Genomic DNA, 19,221 nt, shown 5'->3' with positions numbered 1-19,221 from the left:
TAATTTTTTCAAATTTTTGAAAATGCCTGTTGTCACACTTCATTCATGGTTATCATTATCAGCCATTTGACATCCATTACTGGATATTGGTCTTCTCCAGACTTCCCCGTGTTACTCCTGCAAGTTCATTCTTGCCATATATCCATCTTCCATTATGTCATCATCTAGATCTGTTTTTTATCTATGCCATACCCACATCCATTGTGGTTTCTTTATAGCCATAACTGTGTCTTCCATTCCATGTTTTTATTTCATCTTGTATATTGTGTACCACCATGCAGCACCCAGCTGCTCCTTGAGCACTCCTTAGTTCTAGAAAGTCTGTGTATCAATAGTATAAGTAAAATCTGGTTATACAGACTGACTGTAAACTTTTAGTTTCAGGCACATCAGAAGCACATTTTGTTTAGGGGTTGTACCTCATTATTTGTACATAAGCATCATGAAATTATACTAGAGTGTTTATCCAAGTGTAATGACAAAAAGTTCATGGGTTTTCAGTCAGGTAACTAGATCAGTGTGTTGTGATGTTTTGAAAGATATCATACTCGCTGTATTACCTCAGTGTTCAAGAAGAGACACAGACCACCATCAAATGTGATTACTGAGTGAGATAGTGCATACAGTATGAGTATTTTGAGTGTTGCTATTGTCAGTGACTCATACTCCCAATTCATTTTCTTTCTGCAAACACAATTATTTGTTGGCAATTACATATGACACAAAAAACTAAGTTAATGTACATGTATAACTAAATGTACTTTTATATATAAAAACAAAGATGAGGTGACTTACCGAACAAAAGCGCTGGCAGGTCGATAGACACACAAACAAACACAAACATACACACAAAATTCAAGCTTTCGCAACAAACTGTTGCCTCATCAGGAAAGAGGGAAGGAGAGGGGAAGACGAAAGGAAGTGGGTTTTAAGGGAGAGGGTAAGGAGTCATTCCAATCCCGGGAGCGGAAAGACTTACCTTAGGGGGAAAAAAGGACAGGTATACACTCGCACACACGCACATATCCATCCACACATACAGACACAAGCAGAAATATGTCTGCTTGTGTCTGTATGTGTGGATGGATATGTGCGTGTGTGCGAGTGTATACCTGTCCTTTTTTCCCCCTAAGGTAAGTCTTTCCGCTCCCGGGATTGGAATGACTCCTTACCCTCTCCCTTAAAACCCACTTCCTTTCGTCTTCCCCTCTCCTTCCCTCTTTCCTGATGAGGCAACAGTTTGTTGCGAAAGCTTGAATTTTGTGTGTATGTTTGTGTTTGTTTGTGTGTCTATCGACCTGCCAGCGCTTTTGTTCGGTAAGTCACCTCATCTTTGTTTTTATATATAATTTTTCCCACATGGAATGTTTCCTTCCATTATATAAATGTACTTTTAAGTAAAGCAAAGCATGGTATTTATCTCTTCATCATCATCATCATCATCATCATCATGTACAGTTTCCTGCCAGTGTTGAGTGAATCCACTGATTTTATATTTTCTTCGTTTTAGGATTTTGGTGTGCTAATGCAGAATAACAAACTGATACCTCTGAAACGAAAATATGATGAAACTGAGCCAGAGACACCATTAGACAAGATGAGAGCCCGACTTGATCGCCATACAAAGTATTGGCCCATCACTATTTCATCAACATTAATTTTTAATCTGAGGATGGTATGTTTCTTTTACCATAGATCCCATATTAAATCAAAAAGATATCCAATTATCTCAATGAGAACAGCAATACTAGTATATTCAGTAGTTAATTATTATATGTTGCTATTATTATTATTGTTGTTATTTCACAATGACCACAATAAAATGCCTGTGGAGTCTACACCTGCAGTTTGCAGGATGCAAGGCTCAAGTACAGCGTCATTAAAAATATTGAGCTTTATTTGACAAGTGAAGGAAACTATTATGATTGTTTCAAAATTTTAGCATTGTAAATGTAGCATGCTATACTACAGCCAAACTTTAACTTGGGAACCACTGAAAGCTAGGCTGTAGAAGGACAAGAAAGGGGTTGTGTAAAAGTTGGAGCTATGCCAGAATCACTTCATTTTGGCTTCAAATGGCTCATTCTTTACATTATCTCGCCATTTTTGTGCCCTGTGTTGCTTTTCTTCACCTGACCCTCCTCCTTTCAGATTTTCCTTTTCAAGTCTCCTTTCCATTACTCTCAGTGAAACCTGTAACCACCCTTTCCATCCCTCCTTCCTCCCCCCCCTCCCCCCTTCATACACACACACACACACACACACACACACACACACACACACACACACAGAAGCATTAATAATTGCCCAAAGGCATAACAGGACAGGTAACCAGTACAACCAGGAGCTCTCTCCAGTCACCAGTACTGGATGTGGACTCTGCTTGGCTCCGTGGCTAAACTGCCACAGTAACTCACTGTAACATAACATTCAAAAACCTATTCGCTAAAATTTATGTATAACAGATTCAGACAAGTGAGCAGTCTGTTGCAATTATGTAATTGTTTATTAATTCCAATTACACGTCATCAGACACTTTGTCAGACTGGAACAATAAAGAAATAGTTACAACTCAGATATGTAGGTCTCATATCACTAAGAAGTGAGTAAATTTGAGAAAATTTAAAACTTAGTTGGTTGAACAATGAAAGTCTTAAGTATGGGACCCAGTTGTCATGTAAAACAGAGGTGAAAAACACCTTATCATAAACTACAAATTGACATAGGGGAGCCATAAAAAGACACAGAAAGATGAGTAGCAAAAACATTGAGTATAACAGATTAGGGGAGAAGGGAAGGGGGAGGAGCAAATCAAATATGAAGGCAACCAGATTGAAAAACACTCTTATCATGGCAAAAAAAAAAAAGGAGGGTGTGGGAGGCGAATATTTCCTAAGGGAAGTAGCTTTTCAATTTACCTGGCAGCTTCGGGACATTTAATTCAAAACATCTTGACATACACACACTTTTTTCACTTGTTAGTATTAGTACCCATGTCATGAAATATCACGCAGTGTATCAAGTAAAATAACATGATACTTGATGTGATATTGTACAGCATGACACATGCCATCATGTCATCCAACATGGCATTTGTCATGTCTTGCAGTATAACACAAAACATCATTAAAGTTTAGGATGCATGCATCGACACACTGTGCTATTTTCGATTAGAGATGCACTGCCAAGCTCCGATACTTCCTATTATATGATGTATCCCACTCTCTAGAAGCACATAAATGTGCTTATAGTCTCTCTTGCATCCATCACCATACATGTAACAGGATATGGATTTGGGGGAAAAAAGGTCCTCTCCAGGAAACAGTCACCCCCAACCTAAAACCATAAACTTGTCTTAGTGTTCCTCCAGGAAAAAATCCACGCCCAGAAATTTTATCCCTCAGAAAAACTCTTTTAGCTATTACAAGTATGCTCTTCAGCCGTATGATATTACATGTTATTTACTGTGGCTGGCAAATGTCCTGGATTTTGGGCACAGGATCAGGGACTTTAGCTTATAAATTGCAAGATGCAGGTGTGCCAACACATTGCAGCTAAGGGAGCTCACTGTCCTGGGGAAGTAGGATTAACTTAAAAGATTTAAATGTCTTTGATACTGCCAGATAAGTCAAAAAGCTAGTTCCATTCTTTTCATTCCTACCTCTGGCCAGGGTGCACCTATTTTTGTGTTGTGATAGGAGCATTTTGCATTGTGGTTCCCAACTTTAGCTCTACCATGAAACATTGCAACAGCCAACCTGAATTAAGGATGAGTATGAGTGACTGAAATGAGATCAGCAGATCTCTGAAACACAATATACATGACAAAATACTATCATCTTTCGAATCCTGTGTGAAAATTGATGAACTTTAGCTTCTTTTGTTTGAAAATAAATTTTCTACAAGATTTCATAGTAGTTTCTGAAGATTTTATGTGCAACTTTAGAGTGCTGTGTCATGGCATTGGATGAAACTTTCTCAAAACAATGGGACAACTATTAATTACATGTATTTGTCTACTTTTGTACAAAATTTGAACCCTTTTTTGTGTGTGAAGTGTGAATTACACTATATTTTTGAAAATTCAATTTAAATTTTATAGTAAGATTTCATTTTTTATGTATTTTATCCACTTTAACATGCATCCACACATTCAGTTCATGTAAGAACATATTTTACAAACTGCATTTAGTTCAACTTTAAGTCATTGTATCTCCACAATCGATGAAGATTATTAGATAAAAAAAAAATTGTTTTAGCTGTATCGATTTATCTACCTTTGTTCAAAGTTTGGAATGATTCGTAAAAGTTACACAAATAGCTTGCTCAAAAACTTCTGAAAATGTGTTTTTTCTTTATGTGCTGCATTCTGGTTAACTTAAACATCATTGTATCTCAGCAACCCATAAAGAGTATTGAATTAAAAAAAAAAGTTTCTTGACTTTATCCATTTGTCAATCTTTGTGCAAAGTTTGAAGTGATTTGTACAAGTTTAAAGTATAGAAGTGGTGTGCTTCAGAAGCCTCTCAGAAAAACATGTTTTTGCATGTAAAATCCTAATGGTGCACAGGCAAATGATTCTGTTAGCTAAGCTATAGTTTCAAAGCAAGGAGGAAGGAAGATTGGGTTTAATGTCCCCTTGACATCGAGGTCGTTTTAGACGGAGCACAAGCTTGGATTGTGTCAAGGATAAGGAAAGAAATTGGCTGTGCCTATTGAAAGGAACCATCCCAGCAGTTTCCTGGAGCGGTTTGGGAAAATCATGGAAAACCTAAATCCGGATGGCTGGACGTGGGTCTGAACAGTTGTCCATCAGAATGCAAGTCCAGTGTGCTAATCACTGCCCCACCTCGCTCAGTAAGTTTAATTTCAGCCCAATTAAATTTCAGCCCATTTAAAATCTTTTCAAAAAGAATTAATTATTTCACAGCTCCAGTTTGTCATTCAGAACTTACTTAATATGCAGTAACATAGCAACAGTTAGACAGATGTTCAAATGGCTATGCAAATAGCTACTGCTTGGGGCTAAACCAAATATTATGTACCATTTACCCCATGATCCTGGCGTAAATAGAAACCGTATAGTGAGCACCAAGACATCACCCTCCCACCCCTTCAAAAAGAAAATTGCAATTCTGTCCGCATCCTTTTCACACATATTTGTTGAAGGAGGAGCTGGTGCATTAGTAGACGCGCATTCACAGTGATGAAATTGAATGAGGTGGAACTGCAATGCCCTCAACGATCATAAATTCAGAAGTGATGTAGCGATGTTACAGACAACGAACTGTGTGAGTTAGGGACTAGCTTGGTAGTAGTGCTAGGGCAGCAGGAATTTAAATGATGTGCATGGGAATGGGGAGGGGAGGTGAAGGGAAAAGAGAGAAGAGGAGGGCGAAGGGGAGGACGTGTATATACAGGGAAAATTACATATTAATATGAAAGGAAAGGAAAAAATTGGGATAAAAGAGGAAGTGGTGTGACGTGAGGTTCATGTAAGATAGCCCTACGGTCTAGGGAGGTGCTGGTTTTAGAGATTTTTAAATTGTATTTTCTGTCTACCAGACTAGGGTGGTATCCATTGATTCTAGCAATGTGTCTCAAATTTGCAAGCTCTTGTTTGACGGTTTCTGAATCTAAGGGCAGGTCACACAAACGGTCGATCACAGAAGAAAAAAAGCTTCTTTTGTAACTGAAAGGATGGAAGGATGTTGAGTTGATGATTGTGTCACTGTTTGTGGGCTTTCTATAAAGCCCAAACTTGATGTAATTATTGAATAAAGTGAGTGTTAGGTACAAATAATTATGGAGCACTCAGTTCACATGTGTTGGTGAATGAAAACCATTTTTGGATGAAGATGGCAAAATTCATCTCAGAGGAGGCATATGTCATTCATGTAGGCATTCATTATAATAAAAATATCATCCATGTGTCTGCAGTAAAAAAGGATTTTCGTACTAACGACAGAAGCTTGCATAAAATAGCAGTTTTCAAGTGTATTGACCAAATTATCTGCTTAAAATCCTGTGCTGCAGTTGCCCATTGCAAGGCTGCCTATTTGTTTATAAGGCTGTCAATAAAAGAAAAATAATTATGTAAGGTAATGAGGCAAAGGAGAGAGATGAGCTTGTCGACTTCATCTGGATTTAATTTGCCATTTCTGGACAGGTTTTAAAGAATGATATCTAGTGTTTCTTGAACAGGAAGATTAGTATATATCAAACTGTGGAAAATCCACAATGGAATAACGACAGTATTATGAAAAAGATAGATTGATACTCACCATGTAGAGGAGATGTTGAGTTGCAGACAGGCACAACAAAAAGACAGCTTAACGTGTGAGCTTTCAGCCAATAGGCCTTTTTCTAACATAGAAAACACTCACACACACATTCACGCAAGCACAATTCATGAACATGTGACCACTGTCTCTAGCCACTGAGGCCAACATCTCCTCTGTGTGGTGAGTAGCAATCAATTGTTTCATAACATTTACATATGTATATAGATATATTTTGTAAAAGTGCAAACAAGGAGAGGACAACAAAAATTTTCGTTGTAGTCATACAACTAGTACTGTTTGGTTAGGACAGAGTAGGAGGTTTCAAAGGTATAAAATTGTTTGAGCATATTTAATACAATCTTGGAAACAAGTTCGGTAGTATTGCCTCTACAATTAACAATGGCACAGATTGGGAAAAATTCCTTGTGAGACTTAATCTGGGGGTAAAAGGTTGGTATTCTTGGATTCCTGACTTTGTATTTATAATGATTATCAGGGCAGATTATATTGTACAGACTACTGTCCCATCTTTATTACAAACAGTTTTGGAAGATAATTGTCTCCCTTTGTCTCTTGCTTTACATGAGATTTTTCATTGATTAGTTTTATCATCAACTGCATGATCTAAAGCAATCTTTAAATGAGCAATGAGATCACTGGTCCGATGTTCATTTGAAATGAGCTGAATATTGCTCTTGAGACTTTCCTTACGAAGATCGAGCTGTTTATTACTAAACTGAATGGAGGTGAGGCTGACCACTCTTTCTGCAAATGGGAAGATACCTTGGTATTTACTGCTTTGATTCAGATCATAATGTGCTGCAAGGTATGTTTTCTGTAGTGGGGAGATCTTTTTAAATTACTTTCCTTTAATAAGTAACTTTCTCATATAGGAGGGAGCTAACAACTTCCGTAAATTGGTCTAAATGGGAGTGGTCAAGCTCACAAACTGTCCTCGAATGAAAAGATACCATTGATGACCGTGCAGCTTCTCTAGAATAAATGACCGGGACTCGAACCCGGGTTCTCCTGCTTACATGGCAGACGCTCTATTCATCTGAGCCACTGAATACACATATGCATTATCATTTATTCTAGAGAAGCTGCACGGTCATCAGTGGTATCTGTTCTTCCAAGAACAGTTACTATCTTCATATATATAGTTAAAGGCTACCCACCCATTGACCTTCGTCTGTGCGAATGCACACAGGTTGCTTGAACTCTTACGGGAATCGTCACCTTAGTGTGCACGAGTAATGAGTGGATGGGCAAATATCTATCAGGTACATTACGTATGTAGATTGTGAACATTTGGGAATGTGGGTCTCACAGAAAGCGTGCAAGGGATAAGTCCCTGCAGTCACACTATTCATCTGTGTATTCTTTGGCTCAGATGGATAGAGCGTCTGCCATGCAAGCAGGAGATCCCGGGTTCGAGTCCTGGTCGGGGCACACATTTTCAGCTGTCCCCATCAAGGTATATCAAAAACACCTGTCTGCAGCTGAGGGTTTCAGTTAATTATCATTTAAATAATTAAAAGTGTTCCCGGACTTTATGTGCACTCTGTGTTAACCATCTTCTTTCCAAAATGACACTTCCAGCCCCTCCTTCCCCACCCATCTGACTATAACTCGCCTCCTTTCCCTCCGTCTTATTCTGTCTCCTCATTAAAACCAATTCCTCCACCCTCCTCTTCTTTGGACACCTATGGCACACTCTTTTCATTCTTCCCAGGTCCAAATTTTCCTCTAACAGCATGACAAGCTTCCCTTTCCATTCGTGCAACATTACCCACTATCTTACATGATCCTCATCTCACAACATTTCCTCTTTTACCCTCCTTTTTCCTCTTCTTTTCATATTAATACATGAAGTTCCCTATCCCTTTCCGTTCGTGCAACATTACCCACTATCTTACATGATCCTCATCTCACAACATTTCCTCTTTTACCCTCCTTTTTCCTCTTCTTTTCATATTAATACATGAAGTTCCCTATATTCAACCTCCTCCCCTTTCCCCTCCCCCCCTTCCCCTGCACATCATCTAAATTTCCACTGTTCCAGACCGAGCAAGGTGGCACAGTGGCTAGCACATTGGACTCGCATCCGGGAGGACAACAGTTCAATCCCATGTCTGGCCTCCTGATTTAGGTTTTCCGTGATTTCCCTAAATCACTCCAGGTAAATGCCAGGTTGGTTCCTTTTAAAGGGCACAACCGACTTCCTTCCCCGTCCTTCCCTAATCCAATGAGACCGATGACCTCGCTATCTAGTCTCCTCCGCCAGACAACCTCAACTGCTCCAGCACTGTCACCTGGCTGGCGCCCATGTTGCACAGTTCCCTGTCCGTAACATTGTTGCGCCACTTCTGTGTGTTTGGGCTGTAATTATTTCCTTATTGTTCCAGTCCAATGATACACTAATCATTTGAGATACATACTTGGAATTAAACAATTACATATGTGCAACAGACTGTTCACCCATTTGATCCCTTAAGCTACTGTTGCTGCACCTACCACAATTGAATGGAATGCAATACACTACGCAAGACAATTTCACACAAGATAAACAAGGCGAATACATTCATGAACTCTTAACAGAAGTATCTAAAAATTAGTAAAGCTGCCTCATCTTAACTAATGCATCAATAAGGTGACTAATCCACACGGAACACCCAACAAAATTAATTAAATTACAATATTGAACTTTGGGAAAAACACAGGATATAGTTAATCACTTTGTAAAACTCCAAAACACTGAATATCCTTCAGTTAATCCAAACTCACAGGCCTCTGATGTAACCAAAAGCAAAGTCAGAGCCAAGCATCTAATACAATAACAGAATAAGCCTTTACGGTAACTGATAAAGCTTGACAACCCAAGCAAAACTGGCCAGGAAAGTAGAACAAAGAAAGGTTGAAAGTAAACGTACACAAATGCACTCTCCAATTTTAATTCCCCCGGTGACAACAGCTGACACATGAGAGGTATCCCACAGCAGCAATTTCCTCAATCTGTACACAACTCTGCCTGCCACTAGCCGGTGCTCTTGGAGTTCCACATGCTTTTATAGAATAGAATCCTGCCAGCACATCTGCTTCCTCTTGCTAGTCTGCACAGCCCAAGCACACAGTCCTCAGCAGATGCTGTCGTGCCCATGTGCTCCAGATCGAATGCCAAAACATAATCCATCCAGCCTGCACGGTGATCCCTGTAAGAGCTGTGGTTGGGTTGCACCCTCTCATCAGATGCGCCCAAACATGTTGCTGGATAATCACTGTAGATAATAGTGGACAAGTGCTATCAATACAAACCATCACTGCTGATAAGCCATTAAACTTTTATTCTGGAGGTGGTAGTGTTCCAATCAACCATGTGGCCATCTCATAAAATTGGGATGAAGTATGTTTCCCACATGTGCTTTATGTGAACATTGGATTGAACACTTCAAAACTTTCTACACTTCATATCTTCATCAGTAGTTACTGCATGCTATACATCCTACGTACTTATAGTTTTTTTCCCCCCCTTGGTTGTGCTGAAAAGTATAAATATAGTAAGTACAACCTTTCATTCTTTTTTAACGTGATTGGAATTTTCTTTCAGATTTAAACTATTACACTACTAATATCAGTTTTTGTTTTCAGTACATTGATCCTCTTCCTCAGTTGATGGTGAAAGAAGAGCTCACAAACGAAGAAGTAGTGCAATGCAAGCAAGTAATCTATAATCTCATTGGTTTGGAATCAAAACATGAGAACCTACAAACACCAAATATGGGACAGAGGGGAAAGGGTCCAAAAAGGTGAGTATCACCACCAATAATAATAATAATAATAATACACTTACACGATCACAATGCCACAAATAGAGAATACATCACATACATTCAGCAACAGAAAGATGCACATTAAGCAGAAAGGAAGGAGGAAGGGGATTTATTGACATAAAAAACCTACATTATGGACAGGTAGACAATTTAAGAAAATTCTTTCTAGAATGAGCAGAAACTAGCAAAATACACAAAGCAATCACTCATATAAATACATTGGCTACACCACTGCAATTTCATGACCACTTCTACAACCCTTTAGATCACATAACATCAACAGATACGAAGAAAGTAAATTGGAAAAAGAAAACACTACATGGCAAGCACCCGTATCATCTAACACAGCCACACGTCGATCAAGACGCATCCAACACATGGCTAAGAAAAGGCAATATATACAGTGAGACGGAAGGATTCATGATTGCAATAGAGGATCAAACAATAAACACCAGATATTACAGCAAGCATATTATTAAAGATCCCAATACCACAACAGATAAATGCAGACTTTGCAAACAACAAATAGAAACAGTAGATCACATCACAAGCGGATGTACAATACTAGCAAATACAGAATACCCCAGAAGACATGACAATGTAGCAAGAATAATACATCAACAACTTGCCTTACAACATAAACTTATAAAACAACACGTTCCCACATACAAGTATGCACCACAAAATGTACTGGAGAATGATGAATACAAATTATACTGGAAGAGAACCCATTATAACAGATAAAACACCACCACATAACAAACCTGACATCATACTCACCAATAAAAAGAAAAAATTAGCACAACTAATCGAAATATCCATACCCAATACAACAAATATACAGAAGAAAACAGGAGAAAAAAATTGAAAAATACATCCAACTGGCTGAGGAAGTCAAGGACATCTAGCTTCAGGATAAAGTTGACATTATACCAATTATACTATCAACTACAGGAGTCATACCACACAATATCCACCAGTACATCAATGCAGTACAGGTACATCCAAACTTATATATACAACTACAGAAATCCGTAATTATTGATACATGTTCAATTACCCGAAAGTTCCTAAATGCAATATAACATATACCGTACAGATAAAAGGAAGTCACGCTTGATCAAGGTCCGCGTCACTTTCCATTTTTGACCAGACATAACGTCTGAGAAAAGAAAGAAATAATAATAATAATTGAGAAAGAAATATTTTACTGTAAGTAATGTTGTTGTCGTTGTTGTTGTTGTTGTGGTCATCAGTCCAGAGTTCTTCATCTCCAAGTAACTACTGCAACCTACATCCTTCTGAATCTGCCTAGTGTATTCATCACTTGGTCTTCCTCTACAATTTTTATCCTCCACGCTGCCCTCCAATTCTAAATTGGTGATCCCTTGATGCCTCAGAAAATGTCCTACGAACCGATTCCCTCTTGTAGTCAAGTTGTGCCACAAATTCCTACCGAGCGAGGTAGCGCAGTGGTTAGCACACTGGACTCGCATTCGGGAGGACGACGGTTCAATCCCGCGTCCGGCCATCCTGATTTAGGTTTTCCGTGATTTCCCTAAATCGCTTCAGGCAAATGCCGGGATGGTTCCTTTGAAAGGGCACGGCCGATTTCCTTCCCCATCCTTCCCTAATCCGAGCTTGTGATCCGTCTCTAATGACCTCGTTGTCGACGGGACGTTAAACAGTAATCTCCTCCTCCTCCACAAATTCCTCTTCTCCCCAATTCTGTTCAGTACCTCCTCGTTAGTTACATGATCTACCCATCTAATCTTCAGCATTCTTCTGTAGCACCATATTTCGAAAGCTTCTGTCCTCTTCTTGTCTAAACTATTTATCGTACATGTTTCACTTCCATACATGGCTACACTCCACACAAATACTTTCAGAAACGACTTCCTGACATTTAAATCTATACTCATTGTTAACAAATTTCACTTCTTCAGAAACACTTTTCTTGCCATTGCTATCCTCTCTACTTTGACCATCATCAGTTAATTTGCTCATCTGCTACTTTAAGTGTCTCATTTCCTAATTTAATACCCTCAGCCTCTACACCCTTACATTTGTCCTCTAGCCATCCATTCTTAGCCATTTTGCACTTCCTGTTGATTTCGTTTTTGAGACGTTTGTGTTCCTTTTTATCTGCTTCATTTACTGCATTTTTATATTTTCTCGTTTCATTAATTAAATTCAATATAACTTCTGTTACCCAAGGATTTCTACTAGCCCTCATCTTTTTACCTACTTGATCCTCTGCTGCCTTCACTATGTTGTCTCTCAAAACTATCCATTCTTCTTCTACTGTATTTCTTTCCCCCGTTCTTGTCAGTTGTTCCCTAATGCTCTGTCTGAAACTCTCTACAGCCTCTGGTTCTTTCAGTTTATCCAGGTCCCATCTTTTTAAATTCCCACCTTTTTGCAGTTTTTTCAGTTTTAAGCTGCAGTCCCTAACCAATAGATTGTGGTCAGAGTCCACATCTGCCCCTGGAAATGTCTTACAATTTAAAACCTGATTCCTAAATCCCTGTCTTACCATTATATAATCTATTACAGTGTCTCCAGGCCTATTCCATGTATACTACCTTCTTTCATGATTCTTGAACCAAGTGTTAGCTATGATTAAGTTATGGTCTGTGCAAAGTACCAGGTGATTTCCTATTCATTCCTTACCCCCATTCTATATTCACATACTACTTTTCCTTCCCTTTCTTTTCCTGTTGTTGAATTCCAGTCCCCAATGACTATTAAATTTTCCTCTCCCTTCACTCTCTGATTAATTTCTTTTATCCCATGATACATTTTTTCAATCTCTTTGTCATATGCAGAGTTAGTTGCCATATATACTTGTATTACTGTGATAGGCATGTGCTTCGTGTCTATCTTGGCTACAATAATGTGTTCAGTATGCTGTTCATAGTAGCTTACTCATGGTCCTATTGTTTTATTCATTATTAAGCCTACTCCTGCATTAGCCCTATTTGATTTTGCACTTGTAACCGTTTATTCACCTGACCAGAAGTTTTGTTCCTCTTGCCACCGAACTTCACTAATTCCCTTTATATGTCACTTTAACCTCTTCATTTCCCTTTTTAAATTTTCTAACCTATCTGCCCGATTAAGGGATCTGACATCACATGCTTTGATCTATACAATGCTAGTTTTGTTTCTCCTGATAATGATGTCGTCCTGAGTAGTCTCCGCCTGCAGATCTGAATGGGAACTATTTCACCTCCAGAATATTTTACCCAAGAGGACGCAATCATTGTTTAACCATACAGTAAAGCTGCATACCTTTGCTAAAAGTTATGGCTGTAGTTTCCCCTTGCTTTCAGCCATGCACAGTACCAGCACAGCAACGCCGTTTTAATTAATGTTACAAGGCCAGATCAGTCAATCATCCAGACTGTTGCTCCTGCAATTACTTAAAAGGCTGCTGCTGTTCAGGAACCACACATTGGTCTGACCTCTCAACAGATACACCTCCGTTGTGGTTGCACCTATGGTACGACTATCTGTATTGCTGAGGCACGCAAGCCTCCCCATCAGCGGCAATGTCCATGTTTGATAGGGGGGCTAAGCAATGTATATAGACCGATTATATGTGGTGTGTCCTTTGTTAACTGATCCATGCTCTTGTCTTGGAAGCAGTGGGAATGCTCTCCACAATGTGGGCCAGACCTAATACATAAATTTATTTTACAGAGAATCAAGTACAGGGAAGCAAATACACACTGCTGAATAGTAACTGATATGTAAACAGTTCACTGAAGAACCAGCACTTTGGAACTGCTCTTGCTCTATTGATCAGTTTGTACAAGATCCATCTGCCAGCCAGATGTGAACCATCTAACATTAACAACATTCTCAGGACAGCTGTGAAAAGGTAGTGACCTAATGTCATTAAAATATTTACTGACCTACCCTATAAGTGCATTGCCTTCACTTGTCCTGATGAACAAACGGATTGGTAGTAATACCTCACTCAAAACACTCCAGTGTTTGTGGCAGAGGCAGAGACCATTTATCAATCTTTTCAATTAATCAAGTAATTAGTTATGAAAGAGGTCTAGATCCTGCCTGACTGATTAACAGTACTATTATCAATCTACATTCAACCAGTACTACAATCTACATTAATTTCCCTCATAAGACTGCAGTTTATGTATTGGATTTGCAGTAGACAGCATGTCATGTAAATTGTAAGCATCCGTTTCTTTCACTACAACATGTTTAGACACCATCACAGGGTAATAATCGGAGACTCTCCAACTTGTTTGTCTGACTCAAATCCAGAAGGTTGTTCTACACCTACATCTACATCTACATCCATACTCCGCAAGTCACCTGACGGTGTGTGGTGGGGGGTACCCTGAGTACTTTTATCGGTTCTCCCTTCTATTCCAGTCTCGTATTGTTCGTGGAAAGAAGGATTGTCGGTATGCTTCTGTGTGGGCTCTAATCTCTCTGATTTTATCCTCATGGTCTCTTCGCGAGATAAACGTAGGAGGGAGCAATATACTGCTTGACTATTCGGTGAAGGTATGTTCTCGAAACTTTAACAAAAGCCCGTACCGAGCTGCTGAGCGTCTCTCCTGCAGAGTCTTCCACTGGAGTTTATCTATCATCTCCGTAACACTTTCGCAATTACTAAATGATCCTGTAACGAAGCGCGCTGCTCTCCCTTGGATCTTCTCTATCTCTTCTATCAACCCTATCTGGTATGGATCCCACACTGCTGAGCAGTATTCAAGCAGTGGGCGAACAAGCGTACTGTAACCTACTTCTTTTGTTTTCGAATTGCATTTCCTTAGGATTCTTCCAATGAATCTCAGTCTGGCATCTGCTTTACCAATGATCAACTTTATATGATCATTCCATTTTAAATCACTCCTAATGCGTACTCCCAGATAATTTATGGAATTAACTGCTTCCAGTTGCTGACATGCTATTTTGTAGCTAAATGATAAGGGAACTATCTTTCTATGTATTCACAACACATTACACTTGTCTACATTGAGATTCAATTGCCATTCCCTGCACCATGTGTCAATTCACTGCAGATCCTCCTGCATTTCAGTACAATTTTCCATTGTTACAACCTCTCGATACACCATGGCATCATCCGCAAAAAGCCTCAGTGAACTTCCGATGTCATCCCCAAGGTCATTTATGTCTATTGTGAATAGCAACGGTCCTATGACACTCCCCTGTGACACACCTGAAATCACTCTTACTTCGGAAGACTTCTCTCCATTGACAATAACATGCTGTGTTCTGTTATCTAGGAACTCTTCAATCCAATCACACAATTGGTCTGATAGTCGATATGATCTTACTTTGTGCATTAAACGACTGTGGGGATCTGTATCGAACGCCTTGCGGAAGTCAAGAAACACGGTATCTACCTGTGAACCTGTTTCTAGGGCCCTCTGAGTCTCGTGGGCGAATAGCGCGAGCTGGGTTTCACATGACCGTCTTTTTCGAAACCCATGCTGATTCCTACAGAGTAGATTTCTAGTCTCCAGAAAAGTCATTATACTCGAACATAATACGTGTCCCAAAATTCTACAACTGATCGACGTTAGAGATATAGGTCTATAGTTCTGCACATCTGTTCGACGTCCCTTCTTGAAAATGGGGATGACCTGTGCCCTTTTCCAATCCTTTGGAACGCTACACTCTTCTAGAGACCTACGGTACACCGCTGCAAGAAGGGGGGCAAGTTCCTTCGCGTGCTCTGAGTAAAATCGAACTGGTATCTCATCAGGTCCAGCAGCCTTTCCTCTTTTGAGCGATTTTAGTTGTTTCTCTATCCCTCTGTCATCTATTTCGATATCTACCATTTTGTCATCTGTGCGACAATCTAGAGGAGGAGCTACAGTGCAGTCTTCCTCTGTGAAACAGCTTTGGAAATAGACATTTAGTATTTCGGCCTTTAGTCTGTCATCCTCTGTTTCAGTACCATTTTGGTCACAGAGTGTCTGGACATTTTGTTTTGATCCACCTACCGCTTTGACATAAAACCAAAATTTCTTAGGATTTTCTGCCAAGTCAGTGCATAGAACTTTACTTTCGAGTTCATTGAACACCTCTCGCATAGCCCTCCTCACACTAAATTTCACTTCAAGCAATTTTTGTTTGTCTGCAAGGCTTTGGCTATGTTTATGTTTGTTGTGAATTTCCGTTTGCTTCCGCAGCAGTTTCCTAGCTCGGTTGTTGTACCACAGTGGCTCTTTTCCATCTCTTACGATCTTGCTTGGCACATACTCATCTAACGCATATTGTACGATGGTTTTGAACTTTGTCCACTGATCCTCAACGCTATCTGTACTTGAGACAAAACTTTTGTGTTGAGCCGTCAGGTACTCTGTAATCTGCTTTTTGTCACTTTTGCTAAACAGAAAAATCTTCCTACCTTTTTTAATATTTCTATTTACGGCTGGTTCAAATCATGTATTATTTTCAAATGAGCAGTACTGCTAAAAATGATGTTTATCCAAGATAAAGCAATTCCCCACTACTTTCACTGTATCACTGCATAAAAGCGATTGACTTTAAAAGAGATTATTACCTGCACTTATAACTGAAGACCATTCTCGTGGATCACTTCTGTATCCTCCCATGGACTGTCTGTCTAGTGATTGTGCCTTATGTACATGTTGTTTAATTATTACCTCATTGAATACATCATATAACCAGAAGATTACTTAGCAATTTCATTTTGGAGCAAATTATTGTACCTGTGTTCTTCATTACCTTTTTTCCTTTCAGTAGTCTAAAGTAATTGTACTTGTGCATGTTGGTATGAAATGTTATTACAGTCTGTTACCAGCTACTATGTGCTCGGCATTTCCTTTCACAAATTTTTTAGTTATCAATTTTATCATTTATGTAATTAACTGCCTATTGCATGATATGTATAGCAAAGCCTATAAATAAAACTAAAAAACAAAAAATTAAAACTTTTTGCTATATGATGCATTTGTTTTTATTCAGTAAAAATCAGTTTTCAGTTTAGCTTTGTTGAATGCAGATCATATTTAATTGTTGTTTGTCATCTGGGATTTCTTTTTCTCTCTCAGCATGAATAATTTTTTAAATGTAAGTACCAAACGTGATATTTCAAATGACCTACGATTCCTACAAAGGCCCTTCTTTCATCTTAGGAAGTTGCCTCCTTTGTAGTAGAGAACAAGAAACCTCACTCCATAATGGAAGACCTTATTTTACCAGCTACTTTTGACATTGTATTTATTATGATAGGTGAGTCAGCTACCAAGTTGCCGACAAGTTTTCCTTTGTTAGACAATGCTATTAGTCATCAACTACTTTATATGGCTGATGACATTATTGATCAGTTGGTTGAAAAATTCAGAGGTAATGGTGGTTTTGCTGTTCAGTTGGATGATACAACGGTTATAGTTTATTGTTGGTTGACTTGTTCATTTTAAAAGATGAAATTTTTGTAAATCTGGTTTGTGTGATTTTTGGATAACATTGCCTTTTACAAGAGCCTGAAAACTGTTTGAGTAAACAGCCAGAAAACAGTGGAGAACATCCTGTTCAATAATCTTCAGCCCACAGGTTCTTATTCAGCTCACTGAAACTGAAATAAAATGTTCTAACTTTTAAGAATAATGCAGAGGAATCCAGAACTATGACAATAAATAAAATTCTGCTCTCATTTAACGAAGCAGTATATTCTCATCACTGTTCACAAGCACAAGTATTAATTTTTGCAAATCATTAAAGCTTGTCCTATCATATTCAGCACTCGATACAGTTCAGAGATCATTTCTGTTCTTAGTGGTTACAAGTATTCTGTAGAGTTAATTCCTCACCTTAAAAGTAGAGAATAATCACAGCCACTTGCTACACATTTTACTACAATAGAGAAGGTGGTGCACGAAATAAAATGTTGAAATGAAACAAGTGCATTCCAGGCAAATGTTAATCCCAGTAAGTTCCCTTTCACTTGTTTACACTAGATAAGTGTACCTCATTCGAGCGAAAAATAAACATGTCAAGTCATCGTTAACACCATCTGAGGCTTAAGCGTTGTGTGTTGTGGGCAGAATCATGGCCTAACGCATCCCGTATAGCTGATGACGGTCAAATCAAGTCCCAGGTGAGACACTTTGGTTAAAATATACTCTTGGTGCGGATGGTGAAGGAAACACTTACTATAAAATTGCTTGCACCATCGGCGACAGCACCCAGTCAGCACTCATTCTGATTACAAAGTTATTGATATCATTGTTAGTTGAAGACTAAGTGAATCTATACTCTATTTATATTGTGTAAAAGTCTCAGCCCAACTACTCGAAAACTTTGATTTCAGAATTTTTCAAATGGAATCGAGGGTAGGTAGTGACCTGTGAACTGTATCTTTCTTAATATCTTTACCTCTGTTAAATTACAGTTGTTACAACTTCATTATTAAATATATTAAGTATAGTGCAGTCATCTCAAGTTTGCATCTTATTAAGTAAAGTAAGTTAATCTAATTCGTTTTTACTGTTTTTATTACAATTTTTTAGCTAACTATTAAATGAATAAAGGAGGTAGCTTCATGAAACTTGTACAAAATGTTTTTATAATAAACTGAACATAAATCCTAAATTTCATTTTTCTAACTATAACATTACACATTTTTGAAATTTTACAAGAAGTGGGTTTTTGAGAAATCTATTAGCAGATCATGCACAGATTTACAACATCTAACATTTTTGTAGTTTTACATGATCTGGTCAAGTCTTGTAACAATATTTAAAAACTCTGCTCAAGTCTTGTAACAATTTTTAAACTTTTAACTTTGTGTAAGATAATTGTGCAATCTCTTTGTTTGCTGCTCATGGCATACACTAGGTTCTGTCGTCTTGATCTTGGCTGAGAGGCAAGGAAAAATTGATATCTTGCTCAACAGACTAGACATACTGATAAGTGATCGTTTACTGACAAGGCTCTAGACAACCACAGTTATCTGTATCTAATTTATTATGTGTGTTTTTTTACTTCATCAAGATCTTCTTTTTTTGGGGGGAGGGGGGGGGGGGACCCTTTTGGAACTAAAGCAGCAGACATCTTTGAAATACTAAACTATT

The 19,221-nt window shown here is 38.6% G+C and overlaps 1 protein-coding gene across 3 annotated transcripts in view; it reads left to right on the top strand.

The window, feature by feature from the left end:
• LOC124596254 (integrator complex subunit 13) overlaps nucleotides 1–19,221 on the top strand; it is a 256,833-nt gene that overhangs the window by 93,251 nt on the left and 144,361 nt on the right. For all 3 annotated transcript variants that reach the window (XM_047135328.1, XM_047135326.1, XM_047135327.1), the window contains exons 9-10: nucleotides 1,511–1,675; nucleotides 9,933–10,090. In XM_047135328.1, coding sequence (XP_046991284.1) covers nucleotides 1,511–1,675; nucleotides 9,933–10,090 — 323 coding nt within the window. The remainder of the gene's footprint in view (nucleotides 1–1,510; nucleotides 1,676–9,932; nucleotides 10,091–19,221) is intronic.

The sequence above is a fragment of the Schistocerca americana genome, chromosome 2 (assembly GCF_021461395.2).
Source record: "Schistocerca americana isolate TAMUIC-IGC-003095 chromosome 2, iqSchAmer2.1, whole genome shotgun sequence".
NCBI classification, from domain to species: Eukaryota; Metazoa; Arthropoda; class Insecta; order Orthoptera; family Acrididae; genus Schistocerca; species Schistocerca americana.
Note: the sequence above shows the minus strand (reverse complement) of the source record. Positions and strands in the feature narration are given on the sequence as shown.